This window comes from Natator depressus, chromosome 18 (genome assembly GCF_965152275.1).
Source record: "Natator depressus isolate rNatDep1 chromosome 18, rNatDep2.hap1, whole genome shotgun sequence".
NCBI lineage: Eukaryota > Metazoa > Chordata > Testudines > Cheloniidae > Natator > Natator depressus.
Window position 1 is genome coordinate 6,782,343 of NC_134251.1, and position 25,079 is coordinate 6,807,421.

General features: G+C 43.7%; 1 protein-coding gene across 1 annotated transcript; it reads right to left on the minus strand.

The window, feature by feature from the left end:
- Positions 1-3,274: 3,274 nt before the first annotated feature.
- On the minus strand, positions 3,275-22,681 carry SDHB (succinate dehydrogenase complex iron sulfur subunit B). Its single transcript, XM_074975326.1, has 8 exons — positions 22,481-22,681; positions 21,506-21,654; positions 19,723-19,808; positions 16,210-16,346; positions 15,713-15,829; positions 12,002-12,103; positions 9,782-9,904; positions 3,275-3,494 (listed from the first exon to the last, which is right to left on the minus strand). The coding sequence occupies exons 1-8, from the start codon at positions 22,553-22,555 to the stop codon at positions 3,417-3,419; spliced, it is 867 nt and encodes a 288-aa protein (XP_074831427.1). The 5' UTR covers positions 22,556-22,681; the 3' UTR covers positions 3,275-3,416.
- Between the last annotated feature and the right edge of the window lie 2,398 nt (positions 22,682-25,079).

A 25,079-nucleotide genomic window follows, 5' to 3' on the forward strand; every position in this document is an offset into this window, starting at 1 on the left:
GGCTCATTTCTAGTGTTTACCTTATTATCCTCAAAGCTCATGCTTCAGGGTTGAAACTGGCCACCTCCAGGGGTCAGGAAGGGCACTCCCCCCAAGTATTCTGTTATTTTTTAAAATCTCCTTCCTCTGAAGCATCAGGGATGGCCATGACTTTAAATGGGACATTGGATGGCATGGGGCAGGGCTCTGAGGTTGCACCCAGCATTTTCTTCCTCCGGTGCTTGGCTGGTTCTTGCTCAGGCGTTCAGGATCTCATCAGTCATCATAGGTGGGGTCAGGAAGGAATTTCCCCCAGTGACCTTGGAGATTTTTCACCTTCCTCTGCAGCCTGTGGATGCAGGTCACTTGCTAGGATTACCTGGGTGTATCTTACATAATCCTTTCCCCGTCATTACAGGGGCCTTGGTGCACCTTGGTCCCCACTATTCTCAGCCTGTGGCACAAAACAGTCTAGTTTCAGTGTGGGGTGGGGTGGGGTGGGTGGCCTGTGATACACAGGAGGTCAGCGCAGATGATCTAGTGCTCCCTTCAGGCCTTAAACTTTATGACTCTACAGTTTCCCTTTGTTGTTTAAACCAAGCTATGCCTCGTTGACTTTTAAGCTTTCCAACTGAGCATCGGCTGGGCCAGGTAAGCTGAAACAAAGACTCAGCATTCACTTGTCTCTTTCCCATGTCGCCATAAATAGGGCCCTACCAAATTCACGGCCATGAAAAACACATCACAGACTGTGAACTCTGGTCTTTTGTGTGCTTTCGCTCTAAACCAATTTGACAGGGGAGACCAACATTTCTCATATTGGAGATCCGGACCCAAAAGGGAGTTGCGGGGTGTGTGTGTGTGTTGCAAGGTTATTTTAGGGGGGTTGCGGTATTGCCACCCTTGCTTCTGTGCTGCCTTCGCAGCTGGACAACGGCGCTGCTGCAGCCTGCAGAGCTGGGTGGCCGGACCGTGGCAGCTGCTGGCCGAGGGCCCAGCTCTGCGGGCAGCAGCGTAGAAATAAGGGTGGCAACATCACACCAGGCCACCCTTCTTCTGCGCTGCTGCTGGCGGCGGCTCTGCCTTCAGAGCTGGGATCCTGGCCAGCAGCACCGCCGCCAGCAGCAGTGCAGAAGTAAGGGCAGCAGCACCGTAACCGCCCCCCCCCCCCGTACAATTACCTTGCAAACCCCCCAACCCCTTTTTGGGGTCAGGATCCCTACAAATTACAACACTGTGAAATTTCAGATTTAAATAGCTGTAATGATGAAATTTACAATTTTTTAAATCCTACAACTGTGAAATTGACCAAAATGGCCTATGAATTTTAGAGCCCAACCCATAAATAAGAGGATGAGATGAGTGCGCTTATCATAAATGCTGGATTGCTGTAGCCATTCGGAATTGGAGCTAACCAGTAAGCAGCACCCTCCCTGATCTGAAAAGAAGCCATAGCAGCTGAAGAAGAAGGATGTTAACCCACACTCCAGGCAAATTCCAGCTCTGGTAATTACATGGTAAAGACCTGAGGTTCCCTGCACTTTCAGCTACATACAGTGTTCTCCACAAGAGTTGAGGATGGAGAGTGAATTGTTGCTACCTTCTTTACTGCAGAGGTGGCTGCATTTCAGCAACAGGTAAAGCCACCCTAGTAATGGACACAGCGGCCAGCCCTTGTACTGTATTTGGGATGCTTTTGACATGAAGAGCTCAAAAAATGTAAATCTTTAATTTTGTATAGGCCATGGACTTCAATCCTCAACTAGTGGAAACTGATTAAAAAGACATCCCCCTAAAATATGCCAACCGGTACATTCCCTTTCCTTCCCATTAAAACAAAATTCTGCATGGCCGGGATTTATTTATTCTTAGGTGGAGACAGTCTTAAGAAATCATCAAAACTTTGTTTCACAGAGGAAACCTTCTACACAGATAATGCTGATGGTGCGCCACAAACTTTATTCTCGTTCTTTCCTTGTCTTCTGCAGGGTTTCTTTCACTCAATATATGATTTTGCCTCTGGCATCATGAAGATAAGTAGCAAATTGATTTAAGCTGTCAGCAGATATTCACCAGAATTCAAGAGGAGATTATTCATTTGACTCCAGGAACAATATGTGATGAAGATATGAACATCTACTCAGATGCTGCTCTGCCTCTTAGCAATAGGGAGCATGGAGAGTACATTTTTTATAAGGTAACAAATTATTCATAAGGAAACTAAATTCTTCCCATAGATGGAAGAGATTGTCAGATTTTGCAGAAGGGAAGATGTAATAGAATACAGACATATCAATAAGTTAAAGGGGACATGTGCCTGCAGTTAGCTGAAAGCCATTAAAATATTTGCACATGGAATCTTGTGGATCTGTATCCAATTAGGATGTTAACCGGTGCTGATGGCTTTCAGGTCAGCTGCAACTGAGTCAGGTCAGCTGCAACTGAGTGAAATATGTAGCACACAGGGGGCACTCAATGAGACTGAAAAGGAAGCAAATTGAAAATTGATTTAACCACAATCCATAGCCAACCTATGGAACTCATTGCCTCAAGTTCTGAGAGCACCCCAGAGTTCTAAGTACTCAAAAAAGGAGCAGATAGTTATATGGATAAGAACATGCAGGGTTCCATTAAATAGAAGTGTGCTTCAGGAGGGATGTAACTCCTCGTGCTTCAGGGCAGACCAGTAACTAACAGGGGAATAAATAACATTCCATTATGGGTAGCTTATTCCACAGTTTTGCATTACAGGGTTTCTTGCACTCGGAAGCATCTGATGCGGACAACTTCTTAGCATGTACGCAGCGCCTGACCAGGATTCATCCCTGAATTTGTTGTGCTGGTTGGATCATTAAGTTCTCGGGCTGGGAGACCACTGGTTTGAGGCAGCATAGCACTTACCTAGGTAGTTACAGTTTCATTGACAGGCAAGGTTCTTCCCATAAAACCTCCCAAATTTTCAGGCTGATGATTCCCACATCACATGTAATTTCTACCCACACACCTTCCTTGAAAGCTTCTCCCATACCTTTAACCTCAGCGATGGCTATATTTGAATGAACGTTATTAGATGAATTATCGTCTTCGGGTTACTACTTTGCTGTGGTGCCAACGTGGAAACAGATGACTTCCCCATATCCAGAATCTTAGAGTGAAGCCTGAGGTGTAGCACTCCCATAACCTGCACACACCAAAAGGTCAACCAGTTTCAGACTTCAGCTGGAATTTACAAATTCATCCAGGAGGCACAGGGGAGAGAGAGAAGTTGGTTCAATTATATTAATAAAGTAGGAGCTCTTATTTGTTCTTTACAGTATTTATTGTACATGCATATCTCTGGAAAACATAAGTCCCTGCTGGAACCCTCTTTCTAAATCAGATATAAATTACCTTCAGCTACAGTATGTGCGTTTTACGTCTATGATTAAGAAACAGCATTATGCGCTGACTGCCTTCTCTTTGTAAGTTGACATCATTTTCTTGATTTCGGCAATTGCTTTTCCAGGGTTCAGTCCCTACAAAGACAAAGTGTAACAGTTAGCGGACAGAGAAATTAACACTACACTTAATAGAATTTCCTTTACATCAACGTGGGTTGGTGTTGTAAGCTCACAGCCATGCCGGCCCCACTGAGGCAAGCTGGCAGAGTGTGGGCTGCAAAATCCACGCCTTCTCATTTTGAAAAATAAAAGTAGAGTCCACCTGCTCCCATGGCAAGCCCCAGTATGGTGTCTCCTTTTGGTTGTTCGCATGATATGGTGCACAGGGGAGCCACTCAGTTATGATCTGCCCCAGACAAGACAGGCGATATCCTGGATGTCTCTGCATACCATAATGTGAGAAGATGCAAAGTCACTGCACCCCCAATTCCAACTTTTCAGGGAAGGAGTGGAGCAATGTCTGGGGGCTGGGGGGGGGGCAGCAGAGAGGAAGAGGCAAGCCAGGTGGGGTGAGTGGGGACACATCCAGCAGGTAGCTGCCTCTCTGCAACGGTGCCCAATTCTGACCCCGATAAAATCTTCAAAAAAGGCTCTTGTTCAAAATATTTGCAGCCCCTTCCTGGGCCACAATATATATTTGTTAGCACCAGCCCATGTCATTTTAAGAAACAAAAGTATTTGTTATCTTTTGGTCTGAATATAGCAAGACCTAACAAGCAGCCACTCAAGGGACTGACAACAAACGGCTCAGAGATAAGATCTCTTGATTAAGTTGGAGCAGAGTTGTACTCAATACATTTGGAGGTATTTTCACATGGGCTCTGAAGGCAGGAGCTTGCCTAATCAAGATGGTCTCTTGTGTAAGTTTCACTGGAGTCAAGATACAAAAATCTAATGTTTTATTTAAAACTAGGAGAAAAGCAAGAACGGCATCTTAAATGGAACCTGAGGGATAGAAAGCAAAAGCACTTCAGGCTACAACACAAAAATGATTCTAGCACACCATCATGCTTCTGGTTGTTCAGTTTTCCAAAGGATTTGTTGTTGTATTGTAGAGCCACCATTCATGCTGTGAAAGGCCTTTATATAATTCTGTAGTGCTGCCTAACTAAATGAGTATGCTTAATCTCAACATAAAAGGGAAAAATCACAAGCACCCTGCCAGACCGCTAATCATGGAGAATTCAGATATGACCAAGGGAAGACCCAGGGTTACAGTGTCTGGGTTGAAACATGGTGATTATTAACTAATAAGTCATAGATACCGGTAAGAAACGCAAAACCCATGATTTGCTGCTTCATTATAATGCTCACACAATTCTCTCTCACCTGTGCACGCGCACATAGGATCTTCTGTTAGTATAGATGAACAGTGACTTCAAGGGAACTACATCAGTTCACATCAACTGATGATCTAGCTCCAAATGTAACTGGTTATCTACATTCTCTAGAAGTCAGCAATAAATGTAACCTGGAATCACAATTTAATACGCACAGAAGCACTGAGTTTTAGTGATCAGCACTTGTAGAGATGGATGATCCCCGAGAATCTTACTTCCAAGAGTTATGTAGTCCTGGAGCAGGCATATGCCTCCTCCCTACTAGGTAGTGGGCTTTCAGTTGTAAATCTGATTAGAAGCAATTTCTTTGCTGTTTTCAAAAAGCTATAGGGAAGAATTTCACACCTTTCCAGCTGCAACCCATGTAGAGTTAAAGAATACTACTATTTGCAGGAGAGCTAGACCCCTTCAAACTTGATTATCTGCCATGACAACTCACTAGGTCACTGCATGATGGAGATTTTACTTTCTGCACAGATTTGATTTGAAAAATTCATTCCCGTTGTTCTGAATGTAGCGATCTGCACGTTAACAACAAGCAAACTGGGAGCTACCTAAACTGGTCTTGGTAACAGGCTCCCACTGCATTACAATTCCCAGACATAGCTGAAGCCCACTTTAGCCTCTTCACACACTCACACGCTATACAGCACTTCAATGATACCCCGAACGGCAGGAATATGAACAGATACTTATTTAGAGGATAAACGTACTGCTCTTGATAGTCGAACACCAAAATTTAGAACCACGATAGACTTCCCTCGCCTACCACAACTCAGTCAAGGCACTGCAGTCCTTACCTGCACCTCCCACTGCTATTATAGCCCTAATCTCTGAAGCAGAGACTACTAATTGTGCCTAATTGAGTTGAAGTGCATGGCAAATATCCCCTAAGAAGGCAGCTTTCAAGACTTTCTGGAGTCTTGCATCCGATGAAGTGAGCTGTAGCTCACGAAAGCTTCTGCTCAAATAAATTGGTTAGTCTCTAAGGTGCCACTAGTACTCCTTTTCTTGGAGCTCATAAGACTCTTTACCTCCCTCCCACCCTAAGAAAAAAATCCAGGAAAGAGGCCCCTTGCTAAGGGGGTGCATATGTTCCTAGGAAAAAATCCCAGCATTTCACAAACATGTTAGTCAAGAGACTTTCTTGCTCGCACCCCAGTCATTGGGCCCACAGACTGAGTGCGAGTACCCCTGCACCTATGACCCCCACTGGTGAGGGAGAAGAGATGTCACAATTGCTTGTAATACAAACAATGGGCTTCAGTCACCGCTCCATTCCATGATAGGTTTCACTTATTGCTATAGGAGTGCAGCAGCTGATTGTTCAGACACAAGAACATACAGCAAAAAGAAAAGGAGTACTTGTGGCACCTTAGAGACTAACCAATTTATTTGACAATAAGCATACAGCACATTTCAGAGGGCAAGTTTAAAGTTTTGTTCAGCCTGATGCGCTCTCATTCCTCAACCTGATTGTCTAACAACCTACATGGGACTCTACTCACCTGCTCCCACCGCACATCATCTTTGCAAACATCCTAGCAGTGAGATCAGGCAGGGAGGGTGTGACCTTACCCAGGGCACAATCTGACCCGGTGAACAGCTGTATTCCCTCAGTTCTCCAACCTGGGATGCTTTTTACACTGCTTTGTTGTGAGAGCTACCACTCCTGATTTGATCACACACAGCCTCCGGCATGTAAGTTACTCCCTGTTATACTGTGAAGGGTGCTATGGCCAGCCACCTTTGAATTACACAGCAGAGACACACAAGCAAATTCCCAGTCCCGGACTTTCCCTCAAGAAATGAACACCTCGTACTGCCCAGCCCTCTACTGGGCAACACAAGCTCATATAAAGTCTGTCATGTTATTAATAGAAAATGATATGCACAGATCTTGTTATCCTAAATGGAGCTTCCCAAACACTTCAGTCCAAACACCCCGGTCTAGATCAGTGGTTTGTGATGCATGACCAGAAAGGGTTAAACATCCCGCAGGATAAATGATCCAAATCCAACACTTAAAGACACATTAGTAGATAACGTTTGTGTTTGTGTGTGTTTACATATATATTGGTAGAGGTTAACAATGTAATCAAACAGTCCCTGGCTATGCTGTATTGTTAATTCAGAGATCAAAAGGACATCTTAACATTTAAATGAACTGTAAACATAGGATATCCTATATTCATCTCTCCTTGAAATGTATAGCAAATCATCTGTGAATGGTGGAAAAACAGGCAATTGCCTTATGTTAATCTGTGTAGATAATTACCAGTGATGCTTAGAAAATGGATCTACTTCAAAAGTCTCCATAATTGCCTATTGTTCACTGAAGGACTCTGAACTGTTACAAGAAGGCCTGAAACTATATAAAGATGTTTTGGGTCCCAATCCTTTTATTATATTTCAGATTCTGCTTGAGACTTCATGCAAGGGAAGCTTAAGCCACAAGGCTGAGATTCCTGACTGGACCACCCTGAATATATATTGGAATATAACCTATGAACTAATTCTGAAAGAGCTCTTTGCAACTACAAAGCTCCCATCTCTGCTATGAATCTGAATCTCAAGAATTGTACTCATGTCTGTATGTATACTGATCTTTTAACCAATACACTCTTATTTTTTCAATAAATTTTAGTTTAGTTAATAAGAATTGGCTGAAAGCATCTATTTGGGTAAGATCTGGAATCTTCATTAACCTGGGAGGTAATGTGTCTGATCCTTTGGGATTGGTAGAATTTTTTTATATGATGAATAAGATTTTCAGTAATCCTCATCATATTTGACTTGGGTGTCTGGGTGGAGGCCTGAGGCTGGGTTGCTTTAAGGGAACGGTGTTGTTGGCTTCTGGGTAACCAGTGAGGTATTGTAGAAGCTGTTTTGTGCTGGCTTGGTAAATCTAAGTATTGGAATATCCACCAGCTTTGGGGATTGTCTGCCCCATTCTTTACTGTTCACCCTAATCGAGCGACCTCAGCTGGCTCCCCTGGGACTCCAGTCACAGTGGTTCTCAACCAGGAGTATGTGTACTCCTGGGTGCGTACAGAGGTCTTCCAGGGGGTATGTTGTTAGGATATAGATATTCAGGTCTGTCTGTAAAGGCCTATACTCTAAGAATTTCGGTGTATTCTTATCACTTGGCTAGTTATAGAGGTATAAAAGAATCAAAAATCACTGTCTGCCAGCGTAAGGGCTTTCCCTTACCGTGACAGTCTGAGGCCCTGTTCTTAGGCTAAGGCCTTTGGCTAAGCAACAGAGGCAGCCATAAGCTGGGAAGTGAACAGTCACGTCCTCACATTCCAAACTAGTCACATTGAAATAAGGTGCTATTGGGCTGTTAGGAATACAATCCTGTCCTGATAATGCCTATCACCTCCAGAGAAAGGGAAGTGCCTAGAAAATGTAAAAGGAAACTTAGTTTGATAGCTATTGATAAGTGAGTTCTTGCCAGACAGGATGCTGGGATGTGAAATCCTCACTTCTGTATTGTTTTGTCAATATAGTTCCCACTTTGCTATTGTTTGTATAATCTCTGTCTGGTTCTGTGATTGTTTCTGTCTGCTGTATAATTAATTTTGCTGGGTGTAAACTAATTAAGGTGGTGGGATATAATTGGTTAGCTAATCATGTTAGGACTGGTTAGTTAAATTTCAGGAAAATGATTGGTTAAGGTATAGCTAAGCAGAACTCAAGTTTTACTATATAGTCTGCAGTCAATCAGGAAGTGGGTGGGTGGGAGGGAGTGGGGAAATTGGAATCATGTTTTGCTAAGGGCAGGAATGGGAACAGGGACACAGGTGTAAGGCTCTGTGGTGTCAGAGCTGGGAAGGAGGATACTAAGGAAGGAAACTGAAATCATGCTTGCTGGAAGTTCACCCCAATAAACAAACATCGAATTGTTTGCACCTTTGGACTTCGGGTATTATTGCTCTCTGTTCATGCAAGAAGGACCAGGGAAGTAAGTGGGTGAAGGAATAAGCCCCCTAACATATGTCAATATGGGGTGCCAAACAGGGCTACTGCCTGGGGCCCCACAAAGCTAAGATACACGCTTGAGCCCCAAGGAGGGGGCTTGAGCTTGAGACTCCTGAAAGGAGGAACAGTAGTTTGGAAAGGTTGAGAACCACCGGTCTAGATAAAACAATAAGACAAGTTTATTAACAGTAGAAAGAAGGTAATGACTGTGGCTATGTCTACACTATGCGGTGTTTAGCGACACAGCTGTGCCGTTAAAAGGCATGCAGCCTAGCCACTGCTTGTCGGCAGCTCTCCTGCTGAGAGAAACTTCCACCCTAAACGAGTGGCATTAGTGTTTTACAAAGCACTGTTCACACCGGCACTTCTTGTCAACAAAACTTCTGTCTTTCAGGGGTGGGAGTGGTTTGGTTTTTTTTTTTTTTTAAACATCTCTGAATGACAAAAGTGGTGTCTTTCACTTGCCTGTGTAGACAAAGCCTGAATCTTTCAGCCAAGATCCCTCCCCCAGTCCAGAGCTGTTTAATTTGTTCTTCAGCTGTTATGGAAACCGTGGGTAGAAAGGAGGAACAGATAATTTGGGGCATCTCCTATCTCTTTTTACAACTCTTTCTCCTCCGAGAATCATCTCCAGCTGAGGTTCAGGAGACAAAGTCTGTGTGGACAGAACCCCCAGCTGTTTCTTTTTGTCAAGATGTAGATTTTTGCCCACATCCTCTTTCCTGCCAAAGGGTGGCCACTTAACCAGGTGATAGTCCATTTGATCTTGCTGACATCTGGCTGAGGTGTCGGCTAAACTTGTGTCTCTGGGGAACTGGTTTGACTCTTCCCCAGACTCGGAACATTCCTGTGTTAATATCATACAGCAGAATCCTATAACTTTATATACATCACCACCACATATTTTACCAGAACAGTAATGATCAGTAAATTATGAGTTTTCAAATGATACCTCACAAAGCATACTTTGTACGAAATTTATCATAGTGTTGAAAAAGGGGTGAACATAGGGGTGCATGCTGTCAGAGGGATACGTACCTTGGGGCAAGTCTGTGTGCAGTTCATGATGGTATGACAGCGGTAGAGGGAAAATGGGTCCTCAAGCTGTGCCAGACGTTCTTCTGTGTAGTCATCTCTGGAGTCAATCATCCAGCGATATGCCTGAAAAGCAGAGCGTTACTGGGCATGCTGTATCCTTCCATACTTGGAAAAAAGCATTTGATTAAAGATACATATCAAAAGCATGATTTAACTTAAGGCTTTCAGTGCGGAGTCTAAATCACTTCCTTTAATATGCTAAAAAACTAACTACTTCTTTAAAATCTTGGGTGCAATTGTTATTGGAAGTAATTAGTTAAAATATCTGGAAATTGTTGCAATAGCTAATGTGATCTTTCATCAATGGAACAGTGATTAATTTGCTTCCTCTGCCAGTGCAATATGCTCAGTGCATTAGCATGACAGGTAAGATGTAATAAAAACTACTAAGTAGTTTTCATCTTCAAGGCACTTTAGAAAGTGTTATTTGCTCAAAACACCCATGTGAGGTAGGCAAGTATTACTGTCATTTTAACACCACAGGCAAGGAAACTGAGGGAGAAAAATTAGAGAAAATATCATAGTCACAGAGGGAGAGTCTCAGAGCTGGAATTTGAACTCAGGAATTCCTGGCTTTCTATCTTGTGCTCAGTCTCTCTCTCTCTACAAATGTATTATATTCAGTATTGACCCACTGATCTTTTGGAACAAGCCAGGAAGTGGGTTTAATACCCTTCTTTGGAATGAGGAAAAAAAAAAAAAAAAAACGGGAGATCTCTAAAGGACAGTAAAGAACATGATGCAATTAGTCTATGTGTATCATCCAGAAGAGCAAGCCAGCCTCTGGTAAGCAGTGGAAAAACAAGATACCTTCCTTTTGTGCCTTACTGCTCTTCAGGCTGTTAGATAATGAAAAACGCTTGTTACCTAACCCTTAAGTAGTATCACAAGGCCTTTCATAACATCTGTATCATGCCCCATCCACACTGTTCACAACAAGCAGGGCTTAGGCTGGATAACCAACACTAACTGGGGATGAATTACACAGGATTAGAGAGAGGTGCATCCCCGTGTGGGGCTACTGACTTTTCAAAATTTATGTTCATAGAATCATATAATATCAGGGTTGGAAGGGACCTCAGGAGGTCATCTAGTCCAACCCCCTGCTCAAAGCAGGACCGATCCCCAACTAAATCATCCCAGCCAGGCCTTTGTCAAGCATGACCTTAAAAACTTCTAGGGAAGGAGATTCCACCACCTCCCTAGGTAACGCATTCCAGTGTTTCACCACCCTCATAGTGAAAACGTTTTTCCTAATATCCGACCTAAATCTCCCCCACTGCAACTTGAGACCATTACTCCTTGTTCTGTCATCTGCTACCACTGAGAACAGTCTAGAGCCATCCTCTTTGGAACCCTCTTTCAGGTAGTTGAAAGCACCTATCAAATCCCCCCTCATTCTTCTCTTCTGAAGACTAAACATCCCCAGTTCCCTCAGCCTCTCCTCATAACTCATGTGTTCCAGTCCCTTAATCATTTTTGTTGCCCTCTGCTGGACTCTTTCCAATTTTTCCACATCCTTCTTGTAGTGTGGGGCCCAAAACTGGACACAGTACTCCAGATGAGGCCTCACCAGTGTCGAATAGAGGGGAACGATCACGTCTCTCGATCTGCTGGCAATGCCCCTACTTATACATCCCAAAATGCCATTGGCCTTCTTGGCAACAAGGGCACACTGCTGACTCATATCCAACTTCTCGTCCACTGTAACCCCTAGGTCCTTTTCTGCAGAACTGCTGCCGAGCCATTCGGCCCCTAGTCTGTAGCAGTGCATGGGATTCTTCCGTCCTAAGTGCAGCACTCTGCACTTGTCCTTGTTGAACCTCATCAGATTTCTTTAGGCCCAATCCTCCAATTTGTCTAGGTCCCTCTGTATCCTATCCCTACCCTCCAGCGTATCTACCACTCCTCCCAGTTTAGTGTCAAATATATTTTATAGTGTTTTAATATTTGAGGTTATTTACTAAATCCCCTTGCTCTTGAGCTCTGAGTAAACAAGACCCCCTTAAAAGGATTTTCAGTACCACACTGCACATTTCCACTGGCTTCAGAAAAAGGGGAAGTGCCAGAAAGTAACTCAACAACCCTGTTTTATCAAACACCATCATGCCGCCCTGCCCCTGCCCCTCCCCCACGACACAGCAGTTACCTTCTTCTTACCTGCATAAGCACCGCAGGGCCCAGGTATTTGTCTCCATTCCACCAGTAACTGGGGCAGCTGGTACTGCAGCAGGCACACAGAATGCATTCATAGAGTCCGTCCTGAATACAAATGGGAGAAAGGACAGCCAGCAATGCAAGACATTATCTATGAAACAATTCTTCTGAAAGGTGATCTTCACAGACATGTGTTTCCCTGGCCACCCTCTTCCCCCTTGTGACTTCCTACTTCCATATGTTCACATGCTAAGTGTGGTAAAGGACCAGTTTCTGCACTTGCAGAGAGATTCCTGTCAGTTGGTGCTTTCAAACAGGAAACCAGGGATCCTTTACTTCTGGCTGTATTGTAATAAGATTCTTTGTGGAGGGAGGGGGCAATGAAAATAGTGGGGGAGTAGGAGAAGTGGAAGAGAAAACAATGCTTATATTCCAACAGCTTGTTTCAAGCAGGCCCTACTGGGCTTGTAAGGAAAAGCATGGATGCATCAAGAGCTGATCATAGCTCAAGTCAACATTCCCAGGAGGAGAAGGAAATAGTGAGGGCTACCAAAAAAGAGGAGGGCAAAACCACTAAAGAACAGAAGTGGTATTTTACCATGTGTTTTGAACAGATCCACAAATACAACTTAGGGCAGTCACACCATCCCTGCTCTCCCAGCCACAACATGAAGCCACTTCTATATACAAAACACTGGAGTTGTGTTTTTTCTTTAACTATTTGCTGGAGCATCACAGGATCCGGCACATTATACGAAAACAGATAATTATCGTATCCTGACTGTTCAGAGTTCCATTTATTAGGGACACAGAGAAAAAAAAAGAAAAAAGGGAGATGTACTATACAGTACGGCACTGGACCTCTAGGCCAGTGTAGACACAACGCCTGTAGCTAGAAACACAATAGTCCATTATTTCATAGTAGAACTCTCAAGCGTAGACTATGGATGAACACAAGTCAGGAAGCGTCCTCTGATAAGTAAGAAAAAATAAAAGTAACAGGGTCATTTTTGTAAGAAGGTCCTCCATGTCCTTCCCCCAACCTCAAGTTAAAGGGTGTTGCTTGATCTGATTTAAACTTCATTTCTGAGTATTGCTTCTTGGGGATACACTCTAACTGGGCTCCCCTTTTACAGAATGAACCCTATTTGCACAGGACTGCAATTCTGAAGGTTTTGAATTAAAAATACAAGAATAAATTTATCAGCGAAGAGGAGCAATAAAATAAGTCTACAGGAGAAGAGATGGGCTGTACTGCAGTGAAATCCTTCCAAATGTAGGAAGTATCAAACTCATTTTCAACACTTAAGCTTCAATTTTTTAGGAAAATATAGTTGAAGTTTCAAGAAGCTAATCAGAGTTTGTGGCAAAAGTGCTGTATGACTGGAGAAAAGGATTCAATGTATTTTTGGAAGACTTAAAAGGACAAAGAAACTGAAATTAGCTTCTTCCTCAAAACTTTTACCAGTTAGTAGTAATACCCGAGATTACAAGAAATAAAAGATTTGAGAAAAATGTTTTGTTTTTTCAGTTTACTTTGTGCATTTGAAACCACATCGTGCCTGGTCAGTTTTGCTTTCTGTAGGTTTTCACAAAGCAAGATAAGAATTTTTTTTAGAAAAAACAGCAAAACCCGAAACATTGGTAGTATCAGACTCCAGCACTGTATAGCAACTGAAAAGACTTTTAATTCATTTTTTTTAAACTGATGAGATTTCAAATGGATGCCACTTTATAAAAGGAAAGCTGACAGGACTTTTAATTTAATCATCCCATATACAGTTAGCACCACAGCATCTTTTCCATACCCTAATCCAGACTTTCAGACCTTTGGATGGGAAATTCTGGGGTTTTGTTAAAGAACGTACAGTAAAAGCTTTTTTATCTGGCATGTTGGGGGAATGGGGGGTGCCAGTAAGTGAAAAATTCCAGTTAACTAAGAGGGAGGGAGTTTGGGTGCAGGAGGGGGTGGGGGGTTGGGGCGTGGGAGGGGATGCAGGACACGGGCTCTGGGAGGGAGTTTGGGAGGCGGCTCGGGACAAGTGCACAGTAGGGGCTTTGGGGTGCTGGATCTGGGGGCGCTTACCTTGGGTGGCTCCCCACAAGCGGCGAACTGTCCCTGCTGCTCTTAGGTGGAGGCGCGGCAGGCAGCTCTGCATGCTGCCCCTGCCCCGTGCCGAACGCTGGCTTTGCGGCTCCCATTGACCGTGGGCTGCATCCCCTCCCACATACCAAACCCCTTGTGGCTGTTCCTTCGCCTGGGAGCAGCAGGAACATGTCACTGCTTCTGGTGAGCTCCAGATAGGGAGCCTGCCAGCCCCGCGCCAACTGGACTATAAACTGGACTTTTTATGAAGATTAGAAACACCGGTTTAGAGAGCTTTCCAGTTGGTACAAGGCTGGATAACACACCTTTTTCTGTACTGGTATTTTATGGTACCACTGACATTTTTAGCAGTCATATGATAGCTTCATATGTCAGAAACACTGGAAATTTTCAGATATTCCTTTAGAAATGATATCCTATTATTTCTCACATGTTTTTAAACAATTTCTTAGGGTTGTTTTGTTTGTTTTTTAAAAAAGGAATATTTGCAGTTCAAACTAAGCCCTCTTTCACTTCTTTGGACAACCTAGCCCATCTCCTCCTCCTTGATACTGCAGTGATATTGCAAATGCAACACCATGGTATTGGCCATAGCAACAGACCAATGTCCCTAGCACAGAATTATAACTTGATCGCAGGATCTATCCGGACAGGCTGGGGTGTGAAGAGAAAAAACCTGTATTTTTCCACCAAATGTAGCAAAAGGAGAAACATACAGAAAGTTACTGGCAATGTAAAATGTTTTCTCTAGAAATGTTTTCTTTTTTCCTTCAAGACTTTTCCAGTGGGCAAATCTCTTTAAAGGCCCTCCCGTCTTCAATCCTAGCTGTCAACAGTGTAAAGCCCCCAAGGGGCTTATTTACCTGGGAAAACAACAGTGTGTTAAAACATGACCAACAAAGACTCATGGTACCTTATACAATATTAACTGTGGCTTAACACCATGGCTATGTCCACAATGCCAAAAACATGTGTTTTCACAGTGAGCTAGCTAACGTGCATTAGCTATTTCCCTGTAAAATCCTAGTGGAAACAAGGCACTGTCATTTTTACCATGATGTAGTCAGCTGAGGTCTAACTTGGATGGGGGTATAGAGTTGACCACACCAAGCTACGTCAAGGTAATACCTACAAAGCCTAGTCTCACCTCGCTGTAAAATCACAGAGATCTAATGCATGTTATCTTGATATAAAAAAAGCAAACACAAAAAACCACAGAAACATTTTTCTTTGGCAGCGAAGACAAAACAACAGTGCAGACAGCTGATCTGATGTTTAAGTCCGTGTCTATACTGCTTGTTTTCCCATCACGTTAGACTACAACCTGTAGGAGTTGTGGTAACTAACACTATGTAGTTAGTTTCCCCATGCAGACAAACTCACAGAATCCACATTCCAGCCAATCAATTCCCACCACATAAGGGAATCTCTGAAAGGATTCTAGCAGGGATGTGAAATGATTGCACCATCCACTCTGCACCTACCTCTAAGGAACAGCCCTGACTTACGTACGACGACAGACATGTTAAAATATCTAACCTAATTCTTATATGGATGAAATTAAAGCACCGGGGTGGGGTGGGGGGGAATAAAACATGAGTATTAACCAGTTTCTGACGATCTTCTATAGACTGCAGATACTGTTCTTTGCCCTGATTCGATTCATCCCTCTTCTTCAGGTAAGGCTCAATGGCTTTGTACTGAGCATAGAAGTTACTCATGTCCTGAGTTTAAACAAAAAAAGACAAAAATTATTTTACTGACTATTTACTATGATTTGTACTAGCAAGAGATCAGACATTCTGTACGCACATTCAGGCAAAAAAAGTGTTGCATTTGCCCCTTTAACTTCCCACTTCCTATTTAACAGTAACAGGTATAACCACTGGCTATGAAGCTACAGGAATAAGGAATCAGTTACTCAGCTCTCTCTGCCCCAGCTCTCATTGTTCTGTCACAAAATTTTTTTAGAAAGACATTATATAAAGGTACGAATTTTGGAATGATCTCTCAGCGGCATGCCGCTCTATCCCTGAAAACCACGGTATAGTCTGAAACACTGTCATCCGTGGTCCCACAAATCACAACAGAGGCAGAAACTCACCGGAACAAGATCCTTTACCACATACATATGGGGGAGAGGGTAGATTTTGGAGACCTTGCTAAGGTTGGTGTCAATTCTTTTGGTACAGGCCAGGGTGTTCCCACCATTGATGTTCATAGCGCAGGAGCCACAAATGCCTGAGAAGGAGAGAAGAGACAATGGAGCATCTGACTTGTAACCTTTCACCCTCTTGGTGGGGCCTTCTTGCCCCAAACTACCCCTTTCCCCCAGCCATTATGCCATCTTAAAAGCTAGTGTAGTTGTCACTCTTCTACCAGAAGAAAGATCAGAATTCTCTTGGGATCTCATTCAAAGCCACTCTTGTGCCAGCCAGAAGTGTCACTGTTTAACAATGAAACAGGCTCCATCAAACTTCCATCAAGAGTTGACTATGTTGGGTCTGTAGCAGAAGCTGGCAAATTCAGGGTTGACAAAGGTAAGGTAATGCACATTGGAATGAGTAATCTGAACTACACATACACAAGCTGTAGCCATGCAGGAAATAGATTTGGGTGTAACTGTGGACAGCTCCCTGGAAGTTTCTGTGCAATGTGGAGCAGTGTTCAAAAAACACACGCAAGCAAAATATATTTGAGGCTCTACAAAGAATGGAATGGAAACTATTAAGATTATAGTATCTTTATATAAAATCCATCACACCCCCTCAGCTGGAATACTGTGTTCAGATCTGGTCACTCTGTCCCTAAAGGGATGTAGCAAAAACAGAAGGGGGCCTAACACAGGTGACCCAAAAACCAAAGAAGACTGAAGGCACAGTGAACTTCGATACAGGGCAAGACTGAAACAAATTGGGATGGCGTAGCTTAGAAAAGAGACATGACAGAAGATTATAAAATAATGAATGGTATACAGAAGGTATATTGGATGCTGCTATTTATCTTTCCACAATTGAAGAACAATGGGAAAGCCAGTGAAACTGAAAAGCAACCATTTTAAGCCTAACAAAAGGAAACACTTTTCTGCACTGGTAACAGATTCTGTGGAACCTGTCCTAAATATCACCAAGACGAAAGATTTAGTGTTCCAAAGAGGGATTCACTTTTTATACGGACACAAAAATTTTAAGGGGCATAAAGCCCAGTTTTAGGGGATAAGCCAACCAGTAACTAACAGGTTAAGGAGCTTCCTTTGTTTATTCCATTATGCGGATTCTTGAACTGTTCTCAGAAGTATGTGATGCTGGCCACTTTTAGACAGGATACTGGACTAGCTGGACCACTAGTTGGATCTGGTGTGGAATTCCTGCACCCTCTGACAGCCCAGCAAGCTATCAATAGGGACTGGAGAGCAAAACAATGTCTGTGGCAGAAGAGGACATATATTAGGTCAGCCCAACTGGGACTGTTAAACTTTTAAAGAACAATATTCAAAGCAACTACTTCCAAATGCATAGGGAACTGAACTGAGAGTAAGCACCACCTCTTAGGTATTTGTTTCCTCAACACCAGATTCTGAAAGCAACTGCATAGTGTGAAATTCCTCGTTGTGATATCCAGAGTCAATACTGGGCAACAACATTTAAAACCAGATGTCTTTTAGACAGTTCTGGGGAAAAGATTCTAGTACTTGAGACTAAACAGAAATCTATTCCCCTTCCCTTTGTTTCTGGTTTTTATTTGCAACCTTGTATAATTAGTTAAAAATGAGGACTCTGCCCCTTTCAACCCATCTTTCTGTCCCATGCCATCACAGCACAACTGTTCCCAGGTCAGCACACTGTCGTTACCAACAGAATTATGGTCTCACCCTGGGACTGAGCAAGAGAAGCTAGGCTGGATAGCAGAGAAGCTACAAAATCAACATGGTACTCATTAAATGGATAAAAAATTGGCTAGCTGATAGGTCTCAAAAAGTAATTGTGAATGGGAAATTGCCATCAACTGGGAGTGTTTCTAGAGGGTCCCACAGGAGACTGGCTCTTGGCCCAACACTATTCAATATTTTTATCAAAGACCAGGAAGAAAAAGAGATAACTGCTAAAGTTTGTAGACTACACAAAGATTGGTGGAATGGTAAATAATGACGAGATAGGTAAATGATACTGAGTGATCTGCATCAGTTAGTAAGCTCGGGGCAAGAGAACAGCATCTGTGTTTCAAGACAGCCAAATCAAAGACCTAAGAACGAAGAGCCTAGGCCACATTTAAAGGATAAAGGGCTACTCTGGGAAGCAGGGACTTTGAAAAAGACTAGGGGTCATGATGTATAATCAGCTGCGCATGATACTTACATAGAATCATAGGGTTAGAAGGGACCTCATCTCCTAGTGCGACACTGTGACTAAAAGGGCTAATGTAATCCTTGGATGTATAAACAGGAGAATTTTAACTACAAGTAGAGAGGTTATATTACCCCTGTATTTTACACTCAGGTGACTGCTACCGGAATACTCTGTCCAGTGCTGGTGTCCACATTTCATGAAGAACATTGGAAAAATTGAAGAGGGTTCAGAGAAGAGCTGAAAAAATGACTGAAAGATTGGGAAAAAAGCCTTACAGTAAGACTCAAAGACTTCTACCTACTTAATTTATCAAAGAGAATAGATTAAGGGATGACTTGATTAAGGTGTATAATTACCTACATGGGGAACAGAAATTTGATATTAGAAGGATAGCTCTTCAATCTAGCAGACAAAGGTAATGGATGGAAGTTGAAGCTAGACAATTTGGACTAGAAATAATCTGCAAATATGGAACAGCGAGGGCAACTAGCCACTGGAACCATTTACCAAGGATTATGGTGGATTTTCCATCACTGGACATTTTAAAATCAGGATTGGATGTTTTTCTAAAAGATCTGCTCTAATTCTAACAGGAATTAATTCAGGGAAGTCCTATAGCATGTGTTCTATAAGAGGTCAGGCTAGATGAACACAGTGGTCCCTTCTGGACTTACAGTATATGAAATATTTGCAAAACCAGAAACAATTCTTGGCCAATTACCCTCCTGCATTCTAGCACACACAAAGGTACACAACAGAAGTGGCTTTTAAATTCATCAAGGTTGATTTTCCCCCCGACGCTAATCATTTAACCTGGTCAAGAGGAAAGAGTGAAAAATCCTTCAGTCATTCCCAGCAAACAAAACAAAACTCAGGAGCAATAATTTTGACTGATGTACTGAGATTGAAACAAAGTTATTTGATAACTTTCCTCTATGAATGAGCCTAGCACTTGAACCTGACAGATGTCAAGTGCCCTGTACTTAATAGCATCAGAGGCAATATAGTATACGAAGGTAGGGTGACCAGATGTCCCGATTTTTGGGTATTTTTTTTATATAGGCTCCTATTACCCCCACCCTCGTCCCAATTTTTCACACTTGCTGTCTGGTCACCCTATACTAAGGTCTATCCTGAGTTGTTCTTCTGGACATAGGATATCCACTCTCATCATCCACTTTTGTTTAGATGAGTATCTTCTCAGAACCCAGTGTGTCAAATGATCCACAGCATAACTGATTTTATAATTAATTATAAAAAGAGCACCTCACCTTCCCTACATGATCTGCGGAAGGTCAGAGTGGAGTCCATCTCATTTTTTATCTTGATCAGCGCATCAAGTACCATAGGCCCACACCTATAATGGAAACCAGTCACTTTAATAAACCTGCATATTCCCCACAGCCCAACTATTTCCTTTCCACTCTTTTCACACATTAGATTCTGGAAACAAAGTTACTTGTCTGACCTTGTTTGCAACAACTCCCTCTTTGCTCCTGATGAAATTCTGAAGAGATTCATTTCCTTATTTGAGGAGCAGTATCTGCACCCCCCAGCTATCGGCCTATATGTCTGTTGTTACAGAACACAGATCCTACAAAAACTGGATTTTTTATTCTTCGCATTTCTATTAGGAAGTGCCTATCAAATATACTAAGGATAAAAATTCTAAATACAATAGCTTGCCCATTTAAACCAATCCCAAGTGACAAAATATATATCACCCAATCAAATAAAACACAGATACTACCCCACATGCCTTAATACACACCCTCACCAAAATTCCTGGGGGGGTACGAAGCCACCAAAAAACCAGATGAGCTTCGCACTGTGCCCCAAAGATCAATAACTCTGGCTGGGTTGGACAGTGGGGAGGCTTTCATTGCAAATGACCTTGCTACAGGCTCCTCCCTTTTAAATCAATTATGAGTTTATTATTATGAGTTTGAGTGTCCTCATTAAGCATAAATGAGGTGATAATACATAAGGAAAGCCAGGTCTCAAAATCATTCAAGTATGTAATAGGTTTATGTAATAGGCTTATGTAATAAATAGGCTTATGTAATAGGTAAGAAACAAAATTCCACCCAGAAACTAGTCAGAAGCCAATGCTGACTACAGAGTAGCAACAGAGTCAGCTCTCTCTGCGAGATGTTTTTTTTAATAAGCACGTGGCTACGTTCTGCATTAGTTTAGAATTTCAGAATAGACTTAAGATGGACCCCAAGTAGCGTGCAATGGATCCTGAGGAAACAGAGGCACAGGTGTTTGTACCAAGGTTCCTTCCTACATCCCAGAGAAAAGGCTGCACACTTCTTGCTAACTGCAGAGGGAAAAAGTGTTCTTGGCCACAGCTACCACTTGAGCATCTCTAATACAACCCCAAGCTGCAAACCCAAGTGATAAATGGCAGGCACACATGCTCACTTTGAGAGGAGCTGATGTAACCTCCATAATTTCTGCTAGATCCTTCTCTTGATATACCAGCATGAGCTGTACATGCAGCATGGTTCCACTTTGGAACAAACATGGAAACTTTATCATGTATTCCAAAACATGTTAAAACCTTGGATGTGTTTGCGTTTCTAGTGTGGCTTGGGGACATTTTAGGGTCTCATGTACATTCTGAAATTGAACAATCCTTTTAATCATCTTGAGAGACACCTGTGTTGGACTCCTCTGGACACAGTTCTACTTATGTTCTGGCCCTGTGTTACCATCAGGCTAAAGGAATTGTACAACATGGTTGTACCAGGCTTCCTTTATCTGGTGACAACATTATCTGGTCCCATCTACACTGGCAAAATCAAGCCTTGTTATAACATGATTGAGACACGTCTGTGCAGTAACTGATCATCCTAACATAGCTCAAATGATCATGTAAAACTAATAGAGCTGTTATGACCTTTAATTAACAGCTACAGAGTGACTAAATTAAACCCACGTCTAGAGTCTTAAAGGATTTACACCACTCCAAAGCTGACAGAGGAAAAGGCATCTCTGTGGAGCAGCACTCTGGGGTCAGCATCCATATAATTTGACATGCATACTCACTTATTCAGATCAATTTCATAGGTCTGCATGTGCGGCTTGTCCCCAGGCTTGTCTGGATCCCATCTGTAGATAGCAAACGTCTTGATACGTGGTGCTATGGCCTGAGCAGCGGGTGCTGCTGCAGCTGCTGTCTGTGCTCCACGGCAGGCCTATGCTCAAACAATGACAACACAGCCCCTTAGACTTCCTTCGTGTATTTTTCTAGACAACACATGTTGGGTTGGGAAGAGATTTATTTTGCTGCCTAGCGATTAAAGCAAGATATCTGTAGTCAGGAGCCCAGGATCGACCACTGACTTACTGTGTTGCCTTCAACAAGCGTCCACCTCAGCATTTTCATTTTCTAATTAAACAGACAGAGATAATACTTACCTCTTACCCACATACCTGCTACAGTTTCCAACACTGCTAACATCAGAGGAGAATTACAGATCCAATTTTGGCTAGCGTAACCACCACATATAATATCTAGATGTCCATTACTTACTCATATATTTTTGGCATAAATCGGTAGAGAGAACCATGACCAACCTAGAGGACTTTCAAAATGATTCACGTGCCTCTCAAAAACCTCATTTTTAGCCAAACAGAACAGCTGTCACCAAAGTCACCGACGTGTCCCTGGTGGCCCCAAACCTATCCAGCCTCGCAGCGCCCGCCCCTATGTCACAGAGAAACTGAGGCACTGAAAGGGGAAATGATTTGCCCAAGATCAGACGTTAAGTCAGTGACGATGACGGGGGAGCCCCCAACCCACTCCCAGGGGGCGATGGGGGGCCCGGCAGAGGCGCGATGCGGGCAGGAGACCCAGGCAGGGCACTACCAGGAGACTCTTCACCCCTGGATTCCCTCCGCCCAGGGGGGCTCCCCCACCCCCTTTCCCCTCACAGCCCCCCGGCACCCCACCACCTCCTCCCCTGCGGGCCCAGCCCCCGACCCGCTCCCTGACGTACCCGCCCGCCGGGCCCCCCTCACCTGCCGCGCGGCCGCCCACAGGGTCACCGCGGGGACGCGGCGCTTCAAGGAGACGCCGACTACGGCCGCTGCCATCTTGGGCGCGGACACCAACCGCGACACGGGCTGTTGCAATCCCACAGGCCACCGCGACGGAACAGGAAAGGACGCTGCTTTCCCTAAAGACCACAGAGCCGCGACTAGGCGGCCATACTGGGAGTGGCTAAGTAGGGAGACAATGGAAGGGCCCATGGGGAGGGGCTGAGCCGCTGAGGAGCGATGGAGCCAATGGGAAGCCACATTGGGAGCGCGAGAGGGCAGAGAGAGCCAATGGGAGGCCATATTGGGAGAGGCTGCCGGCAGATGGAGCCAATGGGAGGCCACATTGGGAGTGGCCCAGTACAGATAGAGCCACTGGGAAGCCATATTGGGAGAGGCTCAGGAGATAGCGCCAACAGGCGGCCATATTGGGAGTGGCGGATGACTGGTTGATGGCTATGCAATTGGCTGATTCAGAAATAGGTCTGATGAAGTTGGTGGAGAAGATTATGAATGGCAGAATAGGGTCTAGAATTGAATGTGGCCCAGGCAAAAACTCCGGTGGTTTGCAAGGATCCTGGGAAACCACGAAAGATCACAGTGATCGACATGGCGGTTCAGCAATGAGAAATTATTGCTGCTTAGGGCACATCACGGTGGACGATGGAAGATCGGGATCCTGAAGCCAGCACCGGACCAGCAAGAGCGAAAGAGACATTCCGGAAGCATAAACGTCTGATGAGATGGTACAGAAATCTGAATCAGACTCTTAAAAACGTACATTTGATCTGTGTTAAATTACAGCTGTGAAACAAGGACTTTCAAACAGTCGATAATACAGACGGCACGAGCAGTCATGCTATAGAATTCTGAAAATACCCTGGGTAGACCAAGTAATCAACTAAAAAGTATTGGACATGACTGGAAAACTGCAAATGCTAGTCAGAGATTTGATGAAAAGAAAAATTCGATTTGCAGGGCACATTTTAAGAGGTTCAGTGCATAATACATGTCTACGGGCACAAGAAGGGAAAGTTGATGGCAGAAGAACACAAGGCAGAAAAAGATCTTGGAGGAGCAATGTGCTATCCTGGGTGGATTAAAAAGGATTTTTCATCCACAAAGATTAGCAGAGGATCATTCAGAATGGTCTGTCATGGTTGCAAACCACCAGTAATGGAGATGCCACATAAGAAGAAGAAGACTGGGAGTGGCTGAGGAGAGACGGACATTGAGAAGCCAACTTGGGAGTGGCTCTGGAGAGTGCTGGAGGCAGACCTGGGAGCATCCATGCCTCACAATATAAGGACACATTGATGACTTGCTAGGGGCCCACCAACTGCTCCTACTTGGCGTAAAATGAAGGAGATTCCACCTGCCTTTAGTACAGTGGTATGGCACCAAGGGCATGGGGCTGTGACAGGATCCTTTGAGTCTCATCTTCAGGCTCTGTTAACACACTGGGAAAATGATGGCATCTTTAATCAGTGATGGCAGCAGGGACTGTGCAGTTATCACCAGCGACAGATCTCAGTTTCGGGATGTCACCTTTGAGATACAAATAACCAGGACATCCGGGACAATCCTGAGCCCATAAAATCAGATAGCTGGTCTGACAGTGTGCACTGAGCACCCGTACAGATTTCTGGGGACAGATACTTCAAAAAGGGGATGATCTAGGGAAAGCGTGGACAGGTAGCAACCCTATCTCAGGCCCTACTCTTCCTAAAGTGCAGTCCTTCTACCAGGAGGTACAGCAGAACCTCCTTTTACTATAGTAGCATTAGGGCTTCTAGGCCTCCCACCGCTAGAGCATAAAAGGTCACAAGTACATGAGAAAGTCTGACATTCCGTCCCTTGGAGGTCAGCGGTGACATGTGGTGGCGATTGGACATCTAACATAGTGAATGCCAGTGAAAATGAGGTAGGATCAGAGTCTAAAACAGGGAAAGAACAAGTCAAATATTACTTAGACAAGTTAGATGTCTTCAGATCACCAGGGCCTGATGAAATGCATCCTAGACTACTCAAGGAGCTGATTGAGGAGATACCTGAGCCATTAGCAATTATCTTTGAAAAGTCATGGAATATGGGAGACATTCCAGAAGATTGGGAAAGGGCTCCAGGATGAAGACTGTGGGTGAGAACTTCACTCCTCTGGCACAATGGAACTATCTACAATAAGGGTAAAGCCCATCTGTGTGGGAGACAGAACTTTCTTCGGGGCTGGTCCAAGGCTAGAATAAAATACCCCCAGGAACTAAAAACCATCACCTTCCCCACTCCATGTGCCAGAGGCATGTCTTTGACCTGCCTTCTCTAACTTAAATATTTAGCAACATTAAAAAATAATCCAAAACAAGACACTCCTCTGTACACACATCTCCCCCTGGGGAGAGAAAGAGAGAACAAACGTGACAGATGTCAGACAGATTACTTAATGCCCTGCTGGAAGGTGCTCAAATGCCACGGTGTTGAGCGTGGTATAAGAACCTATATAGAATAGAACAGAAAAGATAAGATTAGGACACTATGGGGTGGTTTTAACACTTTAAAGGAGATTTGCACTGGAGAAAACTTT